Below are 26,348 nucleotides of genomic sequence, written 5' to 3' on the forward strand. Positions count from 1 at the left end.
GTTCTGTATGGTTTTCTAGACATAGTTCTGTATGGTTTTGTAGACATGGATCTGTATGGTTTTCTAGACATGGTTCTGTGTGGTTTTCTAGACATCGTTCTGTATGGTTTTGCAGACATGGTTCTGTATGGTTTTATAGACATGGTTCTGTATGGTTTTATAGACATAGTTCTGTATGGTTTTGTAGACATGGTTCTGTATGGTTTTGTAGACATGGTTCTGTATGGTTTTGTAGACATGGTTCTGTGTGGTTTTCTAGACATGGTTCTGTATGGTTTTGCAGACATGGTTCTGTATGGTTTTGTAGACATGATTCTGTATGGTTTTGTAGACATGGTTCTGTATGGTTTTTTAGACATGGTGCTGTGTGGTTTATAGACATAGTTCTGTATGGTTTTATAGACATGGTTCTGTATGGTTTTGTAGATATGGTTCTGTATGGTTTTGAAGACATGGATCTGTAGACACGGTTCTGTGTGGTTTTCTAGACATAGTTCTGTATGGTTCCATAGACATGGTTCTGCATGGTTTTCTGGACATGGTTCTGTAGACATGGTTCTGTATGGTTTTCTAGACATAGTTCTGTATGATTTTGCAGACATGATTCTGTATGGTTTTGCAGACATGGTACTGTATGGTTTTATAGACATGGTTCTGTATGGTTTTATAGAGATGGTTCTGTATGGTTTTCTAGACATGGTTCTGTATGGTTTTCTAGACATGGTTCTGTATGGTTTTTCAGCCATGGTTCTGTATGGTTTTGTACACATGGTTCTGTATGGTTTTCTAGACATGGTTCTGTATGGTTTATATACATGGTTCTGTATGGTTATGGACATAGTCCTGTATGGTTTTGTAGACATGGTGCTGTATGGTTTAGCAGACATGATACTGTATGGTTTTCTAGACATAGGTCTGTATGGTTTTCTAGACATGGTTCTGTATGGTTTTGTAGACATGGTTCTGTTGGTTTTGTAGATATGGTTCTGTATGATTTTGTTGACATGGTTCTGTAGACATGGTTCTGTGTGGTTTTCTAGACATAGTTCTGTATGGTTCCGTAGACATGGTTCTGTATGGTTTTCTGGACATGGTTCTGTAGACATGGTTCTGTATGGTTTTCTAGACATAGTTCTGTATGGTTTTGTAGACATGGTTCTGTATGGTTTTCTAGACATGGTTCTATATGGTTTTCTAGACATAGTTCTGTATGATTTTCTAGACATACTTCTGTATGGTTTTGTATACATGGTTCTGTATGGTTTTCTAGACATGGTTCTGTATGGTTTTATAGACATGGTTCTGTATTGTTTCTAGACATAGTTCTGTATGGTTTTCTAGAGATGGTTCTGTATGCTTTTATAGACATCGTTCTGTATGGTTTTATAGACATCGTTCTGTATGATTTTCTAGAGATGGTTCTGTATGGTTTTATAGACATGGTTCTGTATGGTCTTCTAGACATCGTTCTGTATGGTATTGTAAACATAGTTCTGTATGCTTTTGTAGACATGGTTCTGTATGATTATGTAGACATGGTTCTGTATGGTTTCGTAAACATGGGTCTGTATGGTTTTCTAGACATAGTAGTATATTGTTTTATAGACATGGTTCTGTATGGTTTGTAGACATGGTTCTGTATGGTTTTGTAGATATGGTTCTGTATGGTTTTGTAGACATGGTTCTGTAGACATGGTTCTGTGTGGTTTTCTAGACATAGTTCTGTATGGTTCCATAGACATGGTTCTGTATGGTTTTCTGCACATGGTTATGTAGACATGGTTCTGTATGGTTTTCTAGTCATAGTTCTGTATGGTTTTCTAGACATGGTTCTGTATGATTTTCTAGACATGGTTCTGTATGGTTTTCTAGACATCGTTCTGTATGGTTTTGAAGACATGGTTCTGTATGGTTTTGTAAACATGGTTCTGTATGGTTTTATAGACATGGTTCTGTATGGTTTTATAGACATAGTTCTGTATGGTTTTCTAGACATGGTTCTGTATGGTTTTGTAGACATGGTTCTGTATGGTTTTGTAGACATGGTTCTGTATGGTTTTATAGACATGGTTCTGTATGGTTTTATAGACATAGTTCGGTATGGTTTTCTAGACATCGTTCTGTATGGTTTTCTAGACATCGTTCTGTGTGGTTTTCTAGACATAGTTCTGTATGGTTTTGTAGACATGGTTCTGTATGGTTTTGAAGACATGGTTCTGTATGGTTTTGTAGACATGGTTCTGTATGGTTTTGTAGACATGGTTCTGAATGGTTTTCTAGACATAGTTCTCTATGGTTTTCTAGACATGGTTCTGTGTGGTTTTCTAGACATGGTTCTGTATGGTTTTGTAGACATGGTTCTGTATGGTTTTATATACATGGTTCTGTATGGTTTTATATATATGGTTCTGTATGTTTCTCTAGACATGGTTCTGTATGGTTTTATAGTTATAGTTCTGTATGGTTTTGTAGACATGGTTCTGTATGGTTTTCTAGACATGGTTCTGTATGGTTTTCTAGTCATGGTTCTGTAAACATGGTTCTGTGTGGTTTTACATATATGGTTCTGTATGTTTCTCTAGAAATGGTTCTTTATGGTTTTATAGACATAGTTCTGTATGGTTTTGTAGACATGATTCTGTATGGTTTTACATACATGGTTCTGTATGGTTTTCTAGACATGGTTCTGTATGGTTTATATACATAGTTCTGTATGGTTTTGTAGACATGGTTCTGTATGGTTTTATAGACATGGTTCTTTATTTTTTTTAGACATGGTACTGTATAGTTTTTTAGACATGGTTCTGTATGGTTTTCAAGACATGGTTCTGTGTGGTTTATAGACATAATTCTGTATGGTTTTATAGACATGGTTTTATATGGTTTTCTAGACATGATTCTGTATGGTTTTGCAGACATGGTACTGTATGGTTTTATAGACATGGTTCTGTATGGTTTTATAGAGATGGTTCTGTATGGTTTTCTAGACATGGTTCTGTATGGTTTTCTAGACATGGTTCTCTATGGTTTTGCAGACATGGTTCTGTATGGTTTTGTACACATGGTTCTGTGTGGTTTTCTAGACATGGTTCTGTATGGTTTATATACATAGTTCTGTATGGTTATGGACATAGTTCTGTATGGTTTTGTAGACATGGTGCTGTATGGTTTAGCAGACATGGTACTGTATGGTTTTCTAGACATAGGTCGGCATGGTTTTCTAGACATGGTTCTGTATGGTTTTGTAGACATGGTTCTGTATGGTTTTGTAGATATGGTTCTGTATGGTTTTGTAGACATGGTTCTGTAGACATGGTTCTGTGTGGTTTTCTAGACATAGTTCTGTATGGTTCCGTAGACATGGTTCTGTATGGTTTTCTGGACATGGTTCTGTAGAAATGGTTCTGTATGGTTTTCTAGACATAGTTCTGTATGGTTTTGTAGACATGGTTCTGTATGGTTTTCTAGACATGGTTCTGTATGGTTTTCTAGACATGGTTCTGTATGATTTTCTAGACATACTTCTGTATGGTTTTGTATACATGGTTCTGTATGGTTTTCTAGACATGGTTCTGTATGGCTTTATAGACATGGTTCTGTATGGTTTTGTAGACATGGTTCTGTATGGTTTTGTAGACATGGTTCTGTACGGTGTCTAGACATAGTTCTGTATGGTTTTCTAGAGATGGTTCTGTATGGTTTTATAGACATGGTTCTGTGTGGTCTTCTAGACATCGTTCTGTATGGTTTTCTAGAGATGGTTCTGTATGGTTTTATAGACATGGTTCTGTATGGTTTTGTAGACATAGTTCTGTATGGTTTTCTAGACGTGGTTCTGTATGGTTTTCTAGACATGGTTCTGTATGGTTTTCTAGACATGGTTCAGTATGGTTTTGTAAACATAGTTCTGTATGGTTTTGTAGACATGGTTCTGTATGGTTTCGTAAACATGGTTCTGTATGGTTTTCTAGACATAGTGCTTTATTGTTTTATAGACATGGTTCTGTATGGTTTTGTAGACATGGTTCTGTATGGTTTTGTAGATATGGTTCTGTATGGTTTTGTAGACATGGTTCTGTAGACATGGCTCTGTGTGGTTTTCTAGACATAGTTCTGTATGGTTCCGTAGACATGGTTCTGTGTGGTTTTCTGGACATAGTTCTGTAGACATGGTTCTGTATGGTTTTCTAGACATGGTTCTGTATGGTTTTCTAAACATGGTTCTGTATGATTTTCTAGACATACTTCTGTATGGTTTTGTACACATGGTTCTGTATGGTTTTCTAGACATGGTTCTGTATGGTTTTATAGACATCGTTCTGTATGGTTTTGTAGACATGGTTCTGTATGGTTTTGTAGACATGGTTCTGTGTGGTTTCTAGACATAGTTCTGTATGGTTTTCTAGACATGGTTCTGTATGCTTTTATAGACATCGTTCTGTATGGTTTTATAGACATCGTTCTGTATGGTTTTCTAGAGATGGTTCTGTATGGTTTTATAGACATGGTTCTGTATGGTCTTCTAGACATCGTTCTGTATGGTTTTCTAGAGATGGTTCTGTATGGTTTTATAGACATGGTTCTGTATGGTCTTCTGGACATAGTTCTGTATGGTTTTCTAGACATGGTTCTGAATGGTTTTCTAGACATGGTTCTGAATGGTTTTCTAGACATGGTTCTGTATGGTTTTCTAGACATGGTTCTGTATGGTTTTGTAAACATAGTTCTGTATGGTTTTGTAGAAATGGTTCTGTATGGTTATGTAGACATGGTTCTGTATGGTTTCGTAAACATGGTTCTGTATGATTTTCTAGACATAGTGCTATATTGTTTTATAGACATGGTTCTGTATGGGTTTATAGACATGTTTCTGTATGGTTTTGCAGACATGGTAATGTATGTTTTTATAGACATGGTTCTGTATGGTTTTATAGACATGGTTCTGTACGGTTTTGTAGACATGGTTCTGAATGGTTTTGCAGACATGGTACTGTATGGTTTTCTAGACATAGTTCTGTATGGTTCCGTAGACATGGTTCTGTATGGTTCCGTAGACATGGTTCTGTATGGTTTTCTGGACATGGTTCTGTAGACATCGTTCTGTATGGTTTTGTAGACCTGGTTCTGTATGGTTTTCTAGACATGGTTCTGTATGTTTTTTTAGACATGGTTCTGTATGATTTTCTAGACATACTTCTGTATGGTTTTGTACACATGGTTCTGTATGGTTTTCTAGACATTGTTCTGTATGGTTTTATAGACATGGTTCTGTATGGTTTTGTAGACATGGTTCTGTATGGTTTCGTAAACATGGTTCTGTATGGTTTTCTAGACATAGTGCTTTATTGTTTTATAGACATGGTTCTGTATGGTTTTGTAGACATGGTTCTGTATGGTTTTGTAGATATGGTTCTGTATGGTTTTGTAGACATGGTTCTGTAGACATGGCTCTGTGTGGTTTTCTAGACATAGTTCTGTATGGTTCCGTAGACATGGTTCTGTGTGGTTTTCTGGACATGGTTCTGTAGACATGGTTCTGTATGGTTTTCTAGACATGGTTCTGTATGGTTTTCTAAACATGGTTCTGTATGATTTTCTAGACATACTTCTGTATGGTTTTGTACACATGGTTCTGTATGGTTTTCTAGACATGGTTCTGTATGGTTTTATAGACATCGTTCTGTATGGTTTTGTAGACATGGTTCTGTATGGTTTTGTAGACATGGTTCTGTATGGTTTCTAGACATAGTTCTGTATGGTTTTCTAGACATGGTTCTGTATGCTTTTATAGACATCGTTCTGTATGGTTTTATAGACATCGTTCTGTATGGTTTTCTAGAGATGGTTCTGTATGGTTTTATAGACATGGTTCTGTATGGTCTTCTAGACATCGTTCTGTATGGTTTTCTAGAGATGGTTCTGTATGGTTTTATAGACATGGTTCTGTATGGTCTTCTGGACATAGTTCTGTATGGTTTTCTAGACATGGTTCTGAATGGTTTTCTAGACATGGTTCTGAATGGTTTTCTAGACATGGTTCTGTATGTTTTTCTAGACATGGTTCTGTATGGTTTTGTAAACATAGTTCTGTATGGTTTTGTAGAAATGGTTCTGTATGGTTATGTAGACATGGTTCTGTATGGTTTCGTAAACATGGTTCTGTATGATTTTCTAGACATAGTGCTATATTGTTTTATAGACATGGTTCTGTATGGGTTTATAGACATGTTTCTGTATGGTTTTGCAGACATGGTAATGTATGTTTTTATAGACATGGTTCTGTATGGTTTTATAGACATGGTTCTGTACGGTTTTGTAGACATGGTTCTGAATGGTTTTGCAGACATGGTACTGTATGGTTTTCTAGACATAGTTCTGTATGGTTCCGTAGACATGGTTCTGTATGGTTCCGTAGACATGGTTCTGTATGGTTTTCTGGACATGGTTCTGTAGACATCGTTCTGTATGGTTTTGTAGACCTGGTTCTGTATGGTTTTCTAGACATGGTTCTGTATGGTTTTTTAGACATGGTTCTGTATGATTTTCTAGACATACTTCTGTATGGTTTTGTACACATGGTTCTGTATGGTTTTCTAGACATTGTTCTGTATGGTTTTATGGACATGGTTCTGTATGGTTTTGTAGACATGGTTCTGTATGGTTTTGTAGACATGGTTCTGTATGGTTTCTAGACATAGTTCTGTATGGCTTTATAGACATGGTTCTGTATGCTTTTATAGACATCGTTCTGTATGGTTTTATAGACATCGTTCAGTAAGGTTTTCTAGAGATGGTTCTGTATGGTTTTATAGACATGGTTCTGTATGGTCTTCTAGACATCGTTCTGTATGGTTTTCTAGAGATGGTTCTGTATGGTTTTATAGACACGGTTCTGTATGGTTTTGTAGACATGGTTCTGTATGGTTTATATACATAGTTCTGTATGGTTATGGACATAGTTCTGTATGGTTTTGTAGACATGGTGCTGTATGGTTTAGCAGACATGGTACTGTATGGTTTTCTAGACATAGGTCTGTATGGTTTTATAGACATGGTTCTGTATGGTTTTGTAGACATGGTTCTGTATGGTTTTGTAGATATGGTTCTGTATGGTTTTGTAGACATGGTTCTGTAGACATGGTTCTGTGTGGTTTTCTAGACATAGTTCTGTATGGTTCCGTAGACATGGTTCTGTATGGTTTTCTAGACATGGTTCTGTAGACATGGTTCTGTATGGTTTTCTAGACATAGTTCTGTATGGTTTTGTAGACATGGTTCTGTATGGTTTTCTAGACATGGTTCTGTATGGTTTTCTAGACATGGTTCTGTATGATTTTCTAGACATACTTCTGTATGGTTTTGTATACATGGTTCTGTATGGTTTTCTAGACATGGTTCTGTATGGCTTTATAGACATGGTTCTGTATGGTTTTGTAGACATGGTTCTGTATGGTTTTGTAGACATGATTCTGTACGGTGTCTAGACATAGTTCTGTATGGTTTTCTAGAGATGGTTCTGTATGGTTTTATAGACATGGTTCTGTGTGGTCTTCTAGACATCGTTCTGTATGGTTTTCTAGAGATGGTTCTGTATGGTTTTATAGACATGGTTCTGTATGGTTTTCTAGACATAGTTCTGTATGGTTTTCTAGACGTGGTTCTGTATGGTTTTCTAGACATGGTTCTGTATGGTTTTCTAGACATGGTTCAGTATGGTTTTGTAAACATAGTTCTGTATGGTTTTGTAGACATGGTTCTGTATGGTTTCGTAAACATGGTTCTGTATGGTTTTCTAGACATAGTGCTATATTGTTTTATAGACATGGTTCTGTATGGTTTTGTAGACATGGTTCTGTATGGTTTTGTAGATATGGTTCTGTATGGTTTTGTAGACATGGTTCTGTAGACATGGCTCTGTGTGGTTTTCTAGACATAGTTCTGTATGGTTCCGTAGACATGGTTCTGTGTGGTTTTCTGGACATGGTTCTGTAGACATGGTTCTGTATGGTTTTCTAGACATGGTTCTGTATGGTTTTCTAAACATGGTTCTGTATGATTTTCTAGACATACTTCTGTATGGTTTTGTACACATGGTTCTGTTTGGTTTTCTAGACATGGTTCTGCATGGTTTTATAGACATGGTTCTGTATGGTTTTGTAGACATGGTTCTGTATGGTTTTGTAGACATGGTTCTGTATGGTTTCTAGACATAGTTCTGTATGGTTTTCTAGACATGGTTCTGTATGCTTTTATAGACATCGTTCTGTATGGTTTTATAGACATCGTTCTGTATGGTTTTCTAGAGATGGTTCTGTATGGTTTTATAGACATGGTTCTGTATGGTCTTCTAGACATCGTTCTGTATGGTTTTATAGACATGGTTCTGTATGGTTTTATAGACATGGTTCTGTATGGTCTTCTGGACATAGTTCTGTATGGTTTTCTAGACATGGTTCTGAATGGTTTTCTAGACATGGTTCTGTATGGTTTTATATATATGGTTCTGTATGTTTCTCTAGACATGGTTCTGTATGGTTTTATAGTTATAGTTCTGTATGGTTTTGTAGACATGGTTCTGTATGGTTTTCTAGACATGGTTCTGTATGGTTTTCTAGTCATGGTTCTGTAAACATGGTTCTGTGTGGTTTTACATATATGGTTCTGTATGTTTCTCTAGAAATGGTTCTTTATGGTTTTATAGACATAGTTCTGTATGGTTTTGTAGACATGATTCTGTATGGTTTTACATACATGGTTCTGTATGGTTTTCTAGACATGGTTCTGTATGGTTTATATACATAGTTCTGTATGGTTTTGTAGACATGGTTCTGTATGGTTTTATAGACATGGTTCTTTATTTTCTTTAGACATGGTACTGTATAGTTTTTTAGACATGGTTCTGTATGGTTTTCAAGACATGGTTCTGTGTGGTTTATAGACATAATTCTGTATGGTTTTATAGACATGGTTTTGTATGGTTTTCTAGACATGATTCTGTATGGTTTTGCAGACATGGTACTGTATGGTTTTATAGACATGGTTCTGTATGGTTTTATAGAGATGGTTCTGTATGGTTTTCTAGACATGGTTCTGTATGGTTTTCTAGACATGGTTCTCTATGGTTTTGCAGACATGGTTCTGTATGGTTTTGTACACATGGTTCTGTGTGGTTTTCTAGACATGGTTCTGTATGGTTTATATACATAGTTCTGTATGGTTATGGACATAGTTCTGTATGGTTTTGTAGACATGGTGCTGTATGGTTTAGCAGACATGGTACTGTATGGTTTTCTAGACATAGGTCTGCATGGTTTTCTAGACATGGTTCTGTATGGTTTTGTAGACATGGTTCTGTATGGTTTTGTAGATATGGTTCTGTATGGTTTTGTAGACATGGTTCTGTAGACATGGTTCTGTGTGGTTTTCTAGACATAGTTCTGTATGGTTCCGTAGACATGGTTCTGTATGGTTTTCTGGACATGGTTCTGTAGAAATGGTTCTGTATGGTTTTCTAGACATAGTTCTGTATGGTTTTGTAGACATGGTTCTGTATGGTTTTCTAGACATGGTTCTGTATGGTTTTCTAGACATGGTTCTGTATGATTTTCTAGACATACTTCTGTATGGTTTTGTATACATGGTTCTGTATGGTTTTCTAGACATGGTTCTGTATGGCTTTATAGACATGGTTCTGTATGGTTTTGTAGACATGGTTCTGTATGGTTTTGTAGACATGGTTCTGTACGGTGTCTAGACATAGTTCTGTATGGTTTTCTAGAGATGGTTCTGTATGGTTTTATAGACATGGTTCTGTGTGGTCTTCTAGACATCGTTCTGTATGGTTTTCTAGAGATGGTTCTGTATGGTTTTATAGACATGGTTCTGTATGGTTTTGTAGACATAGTTCTGTATGGTTTTCTAGACGTGGTTCTGTATGGTTTTCTAGACATGGTTCTGTATGGTTTTCTAGACATGGTTCAGTATGGTTTTGTAAACATAGTTCTGTATGGTTTTGTAGACATGGTTCTGTATGGTTTCGTAAACATGGTTCTGTATGGTTTTCTAGACATAGTGCTTTATTGTTTTATAGACATGGTTCTGTATGGTTTTGTAGACATGGTTCTGTATGGTTTTGTAGATATGGTTCTGTATGGTTTTGTAGACATGGTTCTGTAGACATGGCTCTGTGTGGTTTTCTAGACATAGTTCTGTATGGTTCCGTAGACATGGTTCTGTGTGGTTTTCTGGACATGGTTCTGTAGACATGGTTCTGTATGGTTTTCTAGACATGGTTCTGTATGGTTTTCTAAACATGGTTCTGTATGATTTTCTAGACATACTTCTGTATGGTTTTGTACACATGGTTCTGTATGGTTTTCTAGACATGGTTCTGTATGGTTTTATAGACATCGTTCTGTATGGTTTTGTAGACATGGTTCTGTATGGTTTTGTAGACATGGTTCTGTATGGTTTCTAGACATAGTTCTGTATGGTTTTCTAGACATGGTTCTGTATGCTTTTATAGACATCGTTCTGTATGGTTTTATAGACATCGTTCTGTATGGTTTTCTAGAGATGGTTCTGTATGGTTTTATAGACATGTTTCTGTATGGTCTTCTAGACATCGTTCTGTATGGTTTTCTAGAGATGGTTCTGTATGGTTTTATAGACATGGTTCTGTATGGTCTTCTGGACATAGTTCTGTATGGTTTTATAGACATGGTTCTGTATGGTTTTATAGACATGGTTCTGTATGGTCTTCTGGACATAGTTCTGTATGGTTTTCTAGACATGGTTCTGAATGGTTTTCTAGACATGGTTCTGTATGGTTTTATATATATGGTTCTGTATGTTTCTCTAGACATGGTTCTGTATGGTTTTATAGTTATAGTTCTGTATGGTTTTGTAGACATGGTTCTGTATGGTTTTCTAGACATGGTTCTGTATGGTTTTCTAGTCATGGTTCTGTAAACATGGTTCTGTGTGGTTTTACATATATGGTTCTGTATGTTTCTCTAGAAATGGTTCTTTATGGTTTTATAGACATAGTTCTGTATGGTTTTGTAGACATGATTCTGTATGGTTTTACATACATGGTTCTGTATGGTTTTCTAGACATGGTTCTGTATGGTTTATATACATAGTTCTGTATGGTTTTGTAGACATGGTTCTGTATGGTTTTATAGACATGGTTCTTTATTTTTTTTAGACATGGTACTGTATAGTTTTTTAGACATGGTTCTGTATGGTTTTCAAGACATGGTTCTGTGTGGTTTATAGACATAATTCTGTATGGTTTTATAGACATGGTTTTGTATGGTTTTCTAGACATGATTCTGTATGGTTTTGCAGACATGGTACTGTATGGTTTTATAGACATGGTTCTGTATGGTTTTATAGAGATGGTTCTGTATGGTTTTCTAGACATGGTTCTGTATGGTTTTCTAGACATGGTTCTCTATGGTTTTGCAGACATGGTTCTGTATGGTTTTGTACACATGGTTCTGTGTGGTTTTCTAGACATGGTTCTGTATGGTTTATATACATAGTTCTGTATGGTTATGGACATAGTTCTGTATGGTTTTGTAGACATGGTGCTGTATGGTTTAGCAGACATGGTACTGTATGGTTTTCTAGACATAGGTCTGCATGGTTTTCTAGACATGGTTCTGTATGGTTTTGTAGACATGGTTCTGTATGGTTTTGTAGATATGGTTCTGTATGGTTTTGTAGACATGGTTCTGTAGACATGGTTCTGTGTGGTTTTCTAGACATAGTTCTGTATGGTTCCGTAGACATGGTTCTGTATGGTTTTCTGGACATGGTTCTGTAGAAATGGTTCTGTATGGTTTTCTAGACATAGTTCTGTATGGTTTTGTAGACATGGTTCTGTATGGTTTTCTAGACATGGTTCTGTATGGTTTTCTAGACATGGTTCTGTATGATTTTCTAGACATACTTCTGTATGTTTTTGTATACATGGTTCTGTATGGTTTTCTAGACATGGTTCTGTATGGCTTTATAGACATGGTTCTGTATGGTTTTGTAGACATGGTTCTGTATGGTTTTGTAGACATGGTTCTGTACGGTGTCTAGACATAGTTCTGTATGGTTTTCTAGAGATGGTTCTGTATGGTTTTATAGACATGGTTCTGTGTGGTCTTCTAGACATCGTTCTGTATGGTTTTCTAGAGATGGTTCTGTATGGTTTTATAGACATGGTTCTGTATGGTTTTGTAGACATAGTTCTGTATGGTTTTCTAGACGTGGTTCTGTATGGTTTTCTAGACATGGTTCTGTATGGTTTTCTAGACATGGTTCAGTATGGTTTTGTAAACATAGTTCTGTATGGTTTTGTAGACATGGTTCTGTATGGTTTCGTAAACATGGTTCTGTATGGTTTTCTAGACATAGTGCTTTATTGTTTTATAGACATGGTTCTGTATGGTTTTGTAGACATGGTTCTGTATGGTTTTGTAGATATGGTTCTGTATGGTTTTGTAGACATGGTTCTGTAGACATGGCTCTGTGTGGTTTTCTAGACATAGTTCTGTATGGTTCCGTAGACATGGTTCTGTGTGGTTTTCTGGACATGGTTCTGTAGACATGGTTCTGTATGGTTTTCTAGACATGGTTCTGTATGGTTTTCTAAACATGGTTCTGTATGATTTTCTAGACATACTTCTGTATGGTTTTGTACACATGGTTCTGTATGGTTTTCTAGACATGGTTCTGTATGGTTTTATAGACATCGTTCTGTATGGTTTTGTAGACATGGTTCTGTATGGTTTTGTAGACATGGTTCTGTATGGTTTCTAGACATAGTTCTGTATGGTTTTCTAGACATGGTTCTGTATGCTTTTATAGACATCGTTCTGTATGGTTTTATAGACATCGTTCTGTATGGTTTTCTAGAGATGGTTCTGTATGGTTTTATAGACATGGTTCTGTATGGTCTTCTAGACATCGTTCTGTATGGTTTTCTAGAGATGGTTCTGTATGGTTTTATAGACATGGTTCTGTATGGTCTTCTGGACATAGTTCTGTATGGTTTTCTAGACATGGTTCTGAATGGTTTTCTAGACATGGTTCTGAATGGTTTTCTAGACATGGTTCTGTATGGTTTTCTAGACATGGTTCTGTATGGTTTTGTAAACATAGTTCTGTATGGTTTTGTAGAAATGGTTCTGTATGGTTATGTAGACATGGTTCTGTATGGTTTCGTAAACATGGTTCTGTATGATTTTCTAGACATAGTGCTATATTGTTTTATAGACATGGTTCTGTATGGGTTTATAGACATGTTTCTGTATGGTTTTGCAGACATGGTAATGTATGTTTTTATAGACATGGTTCTGTATGGTTTTATAGACATGGTTCTGTACGGTTTTGTAGACATGGTTCTGAATGGTTTTGCAGACATGGTACTGTATGGTTTTCTAGACATAGTTCTGTATGGTTCCGTAGACATGGTTCTGTATGGTTCCGTAGACATGGTTCTGTATGGTTTTCTGGACATGGTTCTGTAGACATCGTTCTGTATGGTTTTGTAGACCTGGTTCTGTATGGTTTTCTAGACATGGTTCTGTATGGTTTTTTAGACATGGTTCTGTATGATTTTCTAGACATACTTCTGTATGGTTTTGTACACATGGTTCTGTATGGTTTTCTAGACATTGTTCTGTATGGTTTTATAGACATGGTTCTGTATGGTTTTGTAGACATGGTTCTGTATGGTTTTGTAGACATGGTTCTGTATGGTTTCTAGACATAGTTCTGTATGGTTTTCTAGACATGGTTCTGTATGCTTTTATAGACATCGTTCTGTATGGTTTTATAGACATCGTTCAGTAAGGTTTTCTAGAGATGGTTCTGTATGGTTTTATAGACATGGTTCTGTATGGTCTTCTAGACATCGTTCTGTATGGATTTCTAGAGATGGTTCTGTATGGTTTTATAGACACGGTTCTGTATGGTTTTGTAGACATGGTTCTGTATGGTTTATATACATAGTTCTGTATGGTTATGGACATAGTTCTGTATGGTTTTGTAGACATGGTGCTGTATGGTTTAGCAGACATGGTACTGTATGGTTTTCTAGACATAGGTCTGTATGGTTTTATAGACATGGTTCTGTATGGTTTTGTAGACATGGTTCTGTATGGTTTTGTAGATATGGTTCTGTATGGTTTTGTAGACATGGTTCTGTAGACATGGTTCTGTGTGGTTTTCTAGACATAGTTCTGTATGGTTCCGTAGACATGGTTCTGTATGGTTTTCTAGACATGGTTCTGTAGACATGGTTCTGTATGGTTTTCTGGACATAGTTCTGTATGGTTTTGTAGACATGGTTCTGTATGGTTTTCTAGACATGGTTCTGTATGGTTTTCTAGACATGGTTCTGTATGATTTTCTAGACATACTTCTGTATGGTTTTGTATACATGGTTCTGTATGGTTTTCTAGACATGGTTCTGTATGGCTTTATAGACATGGTTCTGTATGGTTTTGTAGACATGGTTCTGTATGGTTTTGTAGACATGGTTCTGTACGGTGTCTAGACATAGTTCTGTATGGTTTTCTAGAGATGGTTCTGTATGGTTTTATAGACATGGTTCTGTGTGGTCTTCTAGACATCGTTCTGTATGGTTTTCTAGAGATGGTTCTGTATGGTTTTATAGACATGGTTCTGTATGGTTTTCTAGACATAGTTCTGTATGGTTTTCTAGACGTGGTTCTGTATGGTTTTCTAGACATGGTTCTGTATGGTTTTCTAGACATGGTTCAGTATGGTTTTGTAAACATAGTTCTGTATGGTTTTGTAGACATGGTTCTGTATGGTTTCGTAAACATGGTTCTGTATGGTTTTCTAGACATAGTGCTATATTGTTTTATAGACATGGTTCTGTATGGTTTTGTAGACATGGTTCTGTATGGTTTTGTAGATATGGTTCTGTATGGTTTTGTAGACATGGTTCTGTAGACATGGCTCTGTGTGGTTTTCTAGACATAGTTCTGTATGGTTCCGTAGACATGGTTCTGTGTGGTTTTCTGGACATGGTTCTGTAGACATGGTTCTGTATGGTTTTCTAGACATGGTTCTGTATGGTTTTCTAAACATGGTTCTGTATGATTTTCTAGACATACTTCTGTATGGTTTTGTACACATGGTTCTGTTTGGTTTTCTAGACATGGTTCTGTATGGTTTTATAGACATGGTTCTGTATGGTTTTGTAGACATGGTTCTGTATGGTTTTGTAGACATGGTTCTGTATGGTTTCTAGACATAGTTCTGTATGGTTTTCTAGACATGGTTCTGTATGCTTTTATAGACATCGTTCTGTATGGTTTTATAGACATCGTTCTGTATGGTTTTCTAGAGATGGTTCTGTATGGTTTTATAGACATGGTTCTGTATGGTCTTCTAGACATCGTTCTGTATGGTTTTATAGACATGGTTCTGTATGGTTTTATAGACATGGTTCTGTATGGTCTTCTGGACATAGTTCTGTATGGTTTTCTAGACATGGTTCTGAATGGTTTTCTAGACATGGTTCTGAATGGTTTTCTAGACATGGTTCTGTATGGTTTTCTAGACATGGTTCTGTATGGTTTTGTAAACATAGTTCTGTATGGTTTTGTAGACATGGTTCTGTATGGTTATGTAGACATGGTTCTGTATGGTTTCGTAAACATGGTTCTGTATGATTTTCTAGACATAGTGCTATATTGTTTTATAGACATGGTTCTGTATGGGTTTATAGACATGGTTCTGTATGGTTTTGCAGACATGGTAATGTATGTTTTTATAGACATGGTTCTGTATGGTTTTATAGACATGGTTCTGTATGGTTTTGTAGACATGGTTCTGAATGGTTTTGCAGACATGGTACTGTATGGTTTTCTAGACATAGTTCTGTATGGTTCCGTAGACATGGTTCTGTATGGTTCCGTAGACATGGTTCTGTATGGTTTTCTGGACATGGTTCTGTAGACATCGTTCTGTATGGTTTTGTAGACCTGGTTCTGTATGGTTTTCTAGACATGGTTCTGTATGGTTTTTTAGACATGGTTCTGTATGATTTTCTAGACATACTTCTGTATGGTTTTGTACACATGGTTCTGTATGGTTTTCTAGACATTGTTCTGTATGGTTTTATAGACATGGTTCTGTATGGTTTTGTAGACATGGTTCTGTATGGTTTCTAGACATAGTTCTGTATGGTTTTCTAGACATGGTTCTGTATGCTTTTATAGACATCGTTCTGTATGGTTTTATAGACATCGTTCTGTAAGGTTTTCTAGAGATGGTTCTGTATGGTTTTATAGACATGGTTCTGTATGGTCTTCTAGACATCGTTCTGTATGGTTTTCTAGAGATGGTTCTGTATGGTTTTATAGACATGGTACTGTATCGTCTTACAGACTTGGTTCTGTATGGTTATATATATATATATATGGTTCTGTATGGTTTTATAGACACGGTTCTGTATGGTTTTGTAGACATGGTTCTGTATGGTTTATATACATAGTTCTGTATGGTTATGGACATAGTTCTGTATGGTTTTGTAGATATGGTTCTGTATGGTTTTGTAGACATGGTTCTGTAGACATGATTCTGTGTGGTTTTCTAGACATAGTTCTGTATGGTTCCGTAGACATGGTTCTGTATGGTTTTCTGGACATGGTTCTGTATGGTTTTGCAGACATGGTTCTGTATGGTTTTCTAGACATGGTTCTGTATGGTGTTGCAGTCATGGTTCTGTATTGTTTCATAGACATGGTTCTCTATGGGTTTGCAGACATGGTTCTGTGTAGTTTCGCAGACCTGGTTTTGTGGACCCAGTTCTGTATGGTTTTGCAGACATTGCTCTGTATGGTTTTACAACATGGATCTGTGTGGTTTTATAGACATGGTTCTGTATGGTTTTATAGACATGGTTCTGTATGGTTTTGTAGACATGGTTCTGTATGGTTTTCTAGACAAGGTTCTGTATGGTTTTGCAGACATGGTTCTGTATCGTGTTGCAGTTATGGTTCTGTATTGTTTCATAGACATGGTTCTCTATGGGTTTGCAGACATGGTTCTGTGTAGTTTCGCAGATCTGGTTTTGTGTGGTTTTGTGGACCCGGTTCTGTATGGTTTTGCAGACATTGCTCTGTATGGTTTTACAACATAGTTCTGTGTGGTTTTATAGACATGGTTCTGTATGGTTTTATAGACATGGTTCTGTATGGTTTTATAGACTAGGTTCTGTATGGTTTTGCAGACATGGTTCTGTGTGGTGTTGCAGTCATGGTTCTGTATTGTTTCATAGACATGGTTCTCTATGGGTTTGCAGACATGGTTCTGTGTAGTTTCGCAGACCTGGTTTTGTGGACCCGGTTCTGTATGGTTTTGCAGACATTGCTCTGTATGGTTTTACAACATGGATCTGTGTGGTTTTATAGACATGGTTCTGTATGGTTTTATAGACATGGTTCTGTATGGTTTTGTAGACATGGTTCTGCATGGTCTTCTAGACATGGTTCTGTATGGTTTTGCAGACATGGTTCTGTATCGTGTTGCAGTTATGGTTCTGTATTGTTTCATAGACATGGTTCTCTATGGGTTTGCAGACATGGTTCTGTGTAGTTTCGCAGACCTGGTTTTGTGGACCCGGTTCTGTATGGTTTTGCAGACATTGCTCTGTATGGTTTTACAACATGGATCTGTGTGGTTTTATAGACATGGTTCTGTATGGTTTTATAGACATGGTTCTGTATGGTTTTGTAGACATGGTTCTGCATGGTCTTCTAGACATGGTTCTGTATGGTTTTGCAGACATGGTTCTGTATCGTGTTGCAGTTATGGTTCTGTATTGTTTCATAGACATGGTTCTCTATGGGTTTGCAGACATGGTTCTGTGTAGTTTCTCAGACCTGGTTTTGTGTGGTTTTGTGGATACGGTTCTGTATGGTTTTGCAGACATTGCTCTGTATGGTTTTACAACATGGTTCTGTGTGGTTTTATAGACATGGTTCTGTATGGTTTTATAGACATGGTTTTGTATGGTTTTATAGACTAGGTTCTGAATGGTTTTATAGACATGGTTCTGTGTGGTTTTATAGACATAATTCTGTATGGTTTTATAGACATGGTTCTGTATGGTTATATATACATGGTTCTGTATGATTGTATAGACATGGTTCTGTGTAGTTTCGCAGACCTGGTTTTGTGTGCTTTTGCAGACATGGGTAGTTCGTTATGGTTTTGAAGAAATGCGTTTGTAAACATTTTTGTTGACATAGTTATAGTTTCCCGACTTTGTTTTGAAGATATGGTTTTGATGACTTGTTCTGCAAACATGATTCTGTGTTTTGTAAACACTGATTTGTATTCGTAGTTGTTTGGACATTGTTCGGTAGACTGTAACTGTTTGAAATATGGTTTGGTTGGTATTTAGGTATAGAGCACTTTAAATATTACTGGAAAATAGTATGTATATATCGTGGATTCCTTGTGACGTCACAGCAATTAATCGATTCTACGTGCATTTACGCTTGTTAAATTCTCATTCTCCAATGGTACTTAGTACTCTGACATTTACCTGAGCCGTGAATAATGTAACCTTTATATCTTATAGAATATATAACAGTTCGTATTCTCTGAAATGCTGATTGAAACTATATTTCAAATTGCTTACAGGAAACTATTATAGACACAATTGTATCTTATTACTATTATCTTGCATGAAATTGCGTCGCTCAATTTGTCCTTTATTTCAAATTAGATGTGGAAATAAAAAGTGTCCAGGTCAATGAACTCAGTTTCAGCGATATCATATTTTCACGACGATCGTACACTGGAAGTGTCAATCAAATAACAGTTGCCTGGACTGACTTGAGTCTTACGGCTTTGGAAAAACATGGTACGTACTACAAAAGGCTTATTAAAATAACTTGTTTTCTGTAATAAAACTGTTTTAGGAAATGAGCTAGTATTGAATATCAACGAAATAACATTATATTTAAAGCATTTGTCTGGAGTGCGTTCTTGTGCATTAAACATGCATGGAAGTGTGTCACGTGGGAAGCAGTGAAATATTATAATATGCATATTTGTATTTATTTTTAGACATTATAACTTACGTTGCAACTATATATCGCAATGTATCAAGTGAATACAGTGTCGACTACGATTTAACTGGTGTCGTGGATGGTGACGTGTACATTGGTAGTGATTTAATTTCCATCTCACTGTTTGTGAATCATGTACAAGTGTCAGTTCCCGTCACGTATAAATTATTTGTATATTCTGGGGTGAGTGTCAATCTACTATGTACTATGTTTCCCGTAATGAGCATGCGCAGTTAGCAAGCCTGCTATCTGAATCTAAAATGTTTTAAGATCTCTTAAAATCAGAGTAATTGCGACGTCGGTCGTCAACGGGATCAATTTAATTTATTTTTATTACAACTCCTCTCTTCTCCAATTTGTAGATATTTTCTGGGGACGTTGTGAGGGATGATACCATATGCTCTTATTTATCATACCAACATGGGTAAGAATTATATTGAGCAATTATTTAGAAATTTTTATTACTGAGATTTATACTAGCCTACTTTGTACTAAAGCAGATACCGTCTATATTATAATTACTGGACTGGTATTAAATGTATTTAGGAGATAACGCATTTGCATTGACATGTGTCCCGTGATTTAGAACACTGTGTGTGTGATGTAATGATATATTTATGTCAATTATGGGTTGGTTGTTCTTTGACATACATGTCACCTCGAGTGTTACAGCACTCAACCAACAACGAAGTAATTGTTACGTCAATAAAGTTGCTACAATACAAACCTACATATTTTTGTCACAAACTAGTAGACATAAAAAAATGTACAGTGTGCATATTGAATATATATGTGATCTTATTGTGTATAGTGAGAATATGAGCTATGCGTACTTGTATAATGGTATGTGGAAGAACGACGGGTGTCAATTATTATCTGACAGTGGATTTAATGTAGAATGTTACTCAAGTCATACAACCAACTTTGCTGTACTTCTCAAAGTTACTGATCACCAGGTAATATAATGTAACATATCTGACGTCACGTTCTGTAACACAGTGAACTAATGTGTGATCTCTGGTAATTTTCATACGCGTGTCTTCGTGGTATATTGGATGCATTACGTACGTGGTGCATCATAGTTCTAAAATAGTCAAAAACAAAACAATAGAATGCAACGCCATTGTAATAATCTTGTCACGGTGCTACCCATGCATTTGGTGTTTTAATTTATATTATATTACTTTCAATCGACAGACTTCAACATCTGACACAAATATATTTCACTGGCTGTCATATATCGGTTGTGCTCTCTCTCTGTTGGCTCTTTTTTCAGCATTTGGCGTATGTGTATACTTGGGGTAAGTCACCTTCAAATCTTACCATGATTATATTTGATACATACGTATTAGCTACTTATATGTTATCAAAGTAACCAAGTAATTATTATTGATATCTTAAAGGTCTGCCTTATCTGCTGAAAGACAGACAATTCACAAGAATTTGATGGTTGCTATGACGATAACAATCATCATTTCAGTGTGTGCTGATATTGCTGCTACGAATAGAGTAAGTAGCCTATTCAAAATATTAACTTAACGTATCATTAAATCAAATGATTGGATAATATTAGCTGCATGGTAGGAATACTTAATAGTGTTCTGTATTCTGTTATGTTGTCTTCGCAAAATACACCCAACTTATGATAAGTTAATAGGGGAGTATATCTAACAATTACAGATAGCGTGCAGGATTGTGGCAATATTCCTTCATTACTCGATTACTGTAATGTTTATTTGGATGTTAATAGAGGGTATACATCTGTATCGACTGGTCGTAATGGTGTTTGGTAGTGAGAAATCGTGGATAAAGTTCTACTACGGCATAGGATGGGGTAACGTACTTAACGCATGGAATACCATATAACATATATAGCCAATATAGTATATATATATATATATATATATATATATATATATATATATATATATATATATATATATATATATATATATATATATATATATATATATATATATATATATATATATATATATATATATATATATGAACGTAATGAATATATATATATATATATATTTTTATTTAATATTGCCAGAATGTCATTTGAAAGAGGGCACCGTATTTTTTGTTTATCATTACGTTCATTTTATTCACAGGTGCACCAGTTGTAATTATTGGCTTGTGTGTCGCAATCACGCATAAGAGTTACGGCGCCGATGAAAGGTGATCAAATATCTCATTCTCAAGGTTGAATTGTCTTAACCTGTTTATTGCTATCACAACTTAGTAATCCAATTATATAACACTGAGATGCATATCTTTCTCATAGATGCTGGCTTTCCATAGAGACTGGTTTAATTTGGGTTTTCGCCGTGACAGTAATAGTAATATGTGTGGTGAGTTACCATGGTGAATTATATTGTTTATTCAATTACCATATGATTAATAATATAGTCATTACTATATTGTTTAATGCTTATAGCGTTATCATTAATTCACTCACGTTTTATTTCTACCTTGCTAAGCTGAATATAATAGTAATAATACTGGTGGCAAAGGTGGTGTATACGGCAGCAGGAAGTCACAAGCAGGGCAAATACGACAACGTAAAGTAAGAATAAATCAGATTACTTTCCACTCGGTGTATACATCAGAAGCGATTTAGCATGACAGACAAGTCAGTATAGAAATGTCGAATACCGACGTATGGCAGTGAATGGATCGTTTTATTTCATTTAAACATCAATTCTAGTACACAATACGTTGACCTCAGTATGTTTAAGTACATTTCCTATTTAAAAAACAACGCTAGCTACTGTCAGCATTGTTTCCAATATCGAATACAACTTGCCAATTACGGTGCATATAACAGACATATGCTTTCAGAAGGTTATGTTAAAGATACAAAGACTTACAGTTGTAGACTAATTATTAGAAAGCGCAGGTGCCAACATATGCATGAAAGAACCTTGTGGATTCAATACTACTTCTAGGCTTCAATGAATGATTACTGTATGATTAAACCCAAGCATTAGAGCTTGTTTTGAAAGTAAACGTATTTTAACTTGGTAAATGCGTTCTCATTTCAGGGCTGCTTTCAGAAGCACTGTGATGTTACTCCCAATACTCGGTGTCACGTGGTTGTTTGGTTTACTCGCAATCAATGATGCAACAATCTTCTTCCAGTATATCTTTGTAATACTGAATTCATTGCAGGTAGATATAATGTAGCTTTGCTCCTTGCATAGTGTATACACATATATAGTTTAAACAAATTACTTTTTAATATGTGCAATTATTTTCGTCTTTCTAGGGAGTATTTTTGTTCCTGTGTCACATTGTTCTAAATTCCGAGGTAAGTATCTAATACCGTCTTTTAATTCGTTAAATGATTTTATATAAATTACCACTTGTGCAATATTTTTTCCCGAAATTAAAATTGCTTGACCAAATACCATGTAAGTGGGAGTCCATCTAAGCATGGTTGATTTGAAAATTGTACTTTCTCACCGGAAATTATACTTATTAATCATCAATTGCAGTTGATTCACGAAATATTTAATATAGCCTAGATTTTTGGTTGAATACATAATTATGTAATCGCATGATATGAGTTTTATTACCAAATTGAAAAAAAAATATCTGCTTTGTTACATATGCTGCCCTAATCACATTACATTTCCCATGCATCTATGTTAACAGTACAGAGTACTAATGTCAAAAAGAGTGTATAGATTTGTTTTCAAATGATTTGTTATAAACAGGTCCGAACAGCATTTTCCCAGAAACAGAGTAAGTTAGCTGCCGAGAGGGGTTCCTATTCTGGAACTAGTAACATGGTAAGTTGCTACAATTATCTGTATCATATAATTGGTTTATATACAAAATAATAATTCATAATATTATTCACAATCCAGGAAATTAATATGGTCATTATTACCCACCGAGTATTGTAACTCTGGGAAATAATATCACATTTAATATTTATGCAATTACGATAGGAATATGTAAAATGACTTACCGCTGTAGACGAGTTATGTAACTCAAGTCTATGTAATGGCAATGTTGTCCACATATTATACGTATATTGATTGCTGGTCATTTTATTTCTTGTAGGTGACGATTAAATCAACAAAAGTCACACCGTCCACTATCAACACTCAGTCCGTTATTTTAGAAGACAATACCGTTCAGGCGGAGGAGGACATTATATTTGCATAGAAGTTAGAATTTACCATAATTCAGGGACAAGTATAGTTTTTCAATAAAACATATAATTGTATATAATATAGTGTAAAAATATAAATTGTATTCTTACCTATTATAAACTTATCTTTTTGTCTGCATGATATATAATAACACGTTTCAAAGTTTTAACTGAAACACGACAACGAATTATGTTTACACATGAATAGCGATTGAATGAGTGGCATTTACAGTGAGTGGCAATTACAATGAGAAGCAATTCCAGTGACTTTTTTATTACTAAAGATAGAGATTATATGTTGAATTTATAATGTTTATTGAAGTAGGAAAGTCGTTACAACATAGAATACAACATCTGCCTCAAATTAAAGTCTTTTTCGGTTTTTGTTACGCACTTTTGTGTTAGGTATTTGTCTGTAAATTCTGGATAAATGTCTCAAATATTCAATCAATAAATGTTCAATACACTTTTAGAATAAGATCGTTTTGTATTTGTTCTCATAATGTTATGATGAATGTAATGTATTTATCAACAGTTGTAGAAGTAGGTAATCGTAGGATTACAATCTTCAGTTCATACGTAATCTATGATATACGTAGTTCACAGAATAGTTCGTATTTCCTATGACTCGGCTACGTACTTTCATCCGTAAACTGCACATACCGTCTCCTTCCTCTGTACTATACAGATTGTGTGTGAAACGCAACGCCTTATATCCGTCGAACATAATTCCCATTATTATCGTCGCTAGTAGCATTCATGGGCGTTCTCAAGCGCGGCACTTGTGTGTCAACAAAGAGAACATAAATAGCTTTCATTGCAATGTAATTATTCTGCTATTCAGTCTGCTGTCACCTTGATATTTGAACCAGTGGCTGGGCACGAAAAGGTAGAAGAATCCTACTAATGTTTTATCAAGAAAGTCGGTCATAAACTGTATGACAATATTCATTGGACATTATGTAAGATTATAGTTCTATGAATCACATTTGGGTACGTGATACAGTAACGAATTTTGAGAAAATTATCTGAATAATGATCATTTCCTATTTGGATTCATAATGAAATATCGATATGTCTAGGCGGTCGTATTGAAGTATCGCTATGTGTAAGTGGTCGGATTGAAGTATCGCCATGTGTAGGTGGTCGTATTGAAGTATCGCTATGTGTAGGTGATCGTAATGAAGTATTGCTATGTGTGGGTGGTCGTATTGAAGTATCGTTACGTGTAGGCAGTCGTATTGAAGTATCGCTATATATAGGCGGTCGTATTGAAGTACCGCTATGTGTCGGTGATCGCATTGAAGTATTGCTATGTGTAGGTGGTCGTATTGAAGTATCGCTATATGTAACTGGTTGTATTAAAGTATTGCTATGTGTAGGCGGTCGTATTGAAGTATCGCTATGTGTAGGTGGTTGTATTGAAGTATCGCTATGTGTAGGCGGTCGTATTGAAGTATTGCTATGTGTAGGTGATCGTATTGATTGAAATATCGCTATGTGTAAGTTGTCGTATTGAAATATCGCTATGTGTAGGTGGTTGTATTGAAGTATCGCTATGTGTAGGTGGTCGAATTGAAGTATCGCTATGTGTCGGTTGTCGTATTGAAGTATCGCTATGTGTAGGCAGTCGTATTAAAGTATCGCTATGTGTAGGTTATCGTATGGAAGTATCGCTATGTGTAGGTGATCGTATTGAAGAATCGCTATGTGTAGAAGGTCGTATTGAAGTGTCGCTATGTTTTGGTGATTGTATTGAAGTATTACTATGTGTAGGTGGTCGAATTGAAGTATCGCTATGTGTAGGTGGTCGTATTGAAGTATTGCTATGTGTAGGCAGTCGTAATGAAGTATAGCTATGTGTAGGTGATCGTATTGAAGTACCGCTATGTGTGAGTGGTCGTTTTGAAGTATCGTTATGTGTAGGCAGTTGTATTGAAGTATCGCTATGTGTAGGTGGTCGTTTTGAAGCATAGCTATGTGTAGGTGGTCGTATTGAAGTATCGTTATGTGTAGGCGGTTGTATTGAAGTATTGCTATGTGTAGGCGGTCGTATTGAAGTATAGCTATGTGTAGGTGATCGTATTGAAGTATAGCTATGTGTAAGTGGTCGTATTGAAATATCGCTATGTGTAGGTGGTTGTATTGAAGTATCACTATGTGTAGGTGGTCGAATTGAAGTATCGCTATGTGTAGGTTGTCGTATTGAAGTATCGCTATGTGTAGGCGGTCGTATTGAAGTATCACTATGTGTAGGTTATCGTATGGAAGTATCGCTATGTGTAGGTGGTCGTATTGAAGTATCGCTATGTGTAGGCGGTCGTATTGAAGTATCACTATGTGTAGGTTATCGTATGGAAGTATCGCTATGTGTAGGTGGTCGTATTGAAGTATCACTATGTGTAGGTGGTCGTAATGAAGTATAGCTATGTGTAGGTGATCGTATTGAAGTATTGCTATGTGTAGGTGGTCGTATCGAAGTATCGCTATGTGTGGGTGGTCGTATTGAAGTATCGCTATGTGTAGGCGATCATTTTGAAGTATCGCTGCGTGTAGGCAGTCGTATTGAAGTATAGCTATGTGTAGGTGATCGTACTGAAGTATCGCTATGGGTGGGTGGTCGTATTGAAATATCGTTATGTGTAGGCGGTTGTATTGAAGTATCACTATGTGTAGGCAGTCGTATTGAAGTATAGCTATGTGTAGGTGATTGTATTGAAGTATCGCTATGTGTGGGTGGTCGTATTGAAGTATCGCTACGTGTAGGTGGTCGTATTGAAGTATCGCTATGTGTAGGTGATCGTATTGAAGTATCGCTATATGTAGGTGGTCGTATTGAAGTATCTCTATTTGTAGGTGGTCGTATTGAAGTATCGCTATGTGCCGGTGATCGTATTGAAGTATTGCTATGTGTAGGTGGTTGTATTGAAGTATCGCTATGTGTAAGTGGTCGTATTGAAGTATCGCTATGTGTAGGTGGTCGTATTGAAGTTTCGCTATGTGTAGGTGGTCGTATTTAAGTATCGCTATGTGTAGCTGATCGTATTGACGTATCGCTA

The 26,348-nt window shown here is 36.0% G+C and overlaps 1 protein-coding gene across 1 annotated transcript in view; it reads left to right on the forward strand.

Annotated features, from left to right (window-relative positions):
* Positions 1 to 23,767, forward strand: part of LOC102806213 (adhesion G protein-coupled receptor D1-like) — a 47,407-nt gene extending 23,640 nt beyond the window's left edge. Inside the window, exons 2-15 of the mRNA XM_085498446.1 lie at positions 18,773 to 18,910; positions 19,117 to 19,301; positions 19,481 to 19,542; positions 19,930 to 20,074; positions 20,316 to 20,419; positions 20,522 to 20,627; positions 20,799 to 20,952; positions 21,239 to 21,305; positions 21,412 to 21,478; positions 21,608 to 21,693; positions 22,172 to 22,298; positions 22,396 to 22,437; positions 22,847 to 22,921; positions 23,199 to 23,767. Coding sequence (XP_085354572.1) covers positions 19,937 to 20,074; positions 20,316 to 20,419; positions 20,522 to 20,627; positions 20,799 to 20,952; positions 21,239 to 21,305; positions 21,412 to 21,478; positions 21,608 to 21,693; positions 22,172 to 22,298; positions 22,396 to 22,437; positions 22,847 to 22,921; positions 23,199 to 23,303 — 1,071 coding nt within the window. The 5' untranslated portion in view covers positions 18,773 to 18,910; positions 19,117 to 19,301; positions 19,481 to 19,542; positions 19,930 to 19,936 and the 3' untranslated portion in view covers positions 23,304 to 23,767. The remainder of the gene's footprint in view (positions 1 to 18,772; positions 18,911 to 19,116; positions 19,302 to 19,480; positions 19,543 to 19,929; positions 20,075 to 20,315; positions 20,420 to 20,521; positions 20,628 to 20,798; positions 20,953 to 21,238; positions 21,306 to 21,411; positions 21,479 to 21,607; positions 21,694 to 22,171; positions 22,299 to 22,395; positions 22,438 to 22,846; positions 22,922 to 23,198) is intronic.
* Positions 23,768 to 26,348: the final 2,581 nt, after the last annotated feature.

Source organism: Saccoglossus kowalevskii, chromosome 4, assembly GCF_978046115.1.
Source record: "Saccoglossus kowalevskii chromosome 4, keSacKowa6.1, whole genome shotgun sequence".
NCBI lineage: Eukaryota > Metazoa > Hemichordata > Enteropneusta > Harrimaniidae > Saccoglossus > Saccoglossus kowalevskii.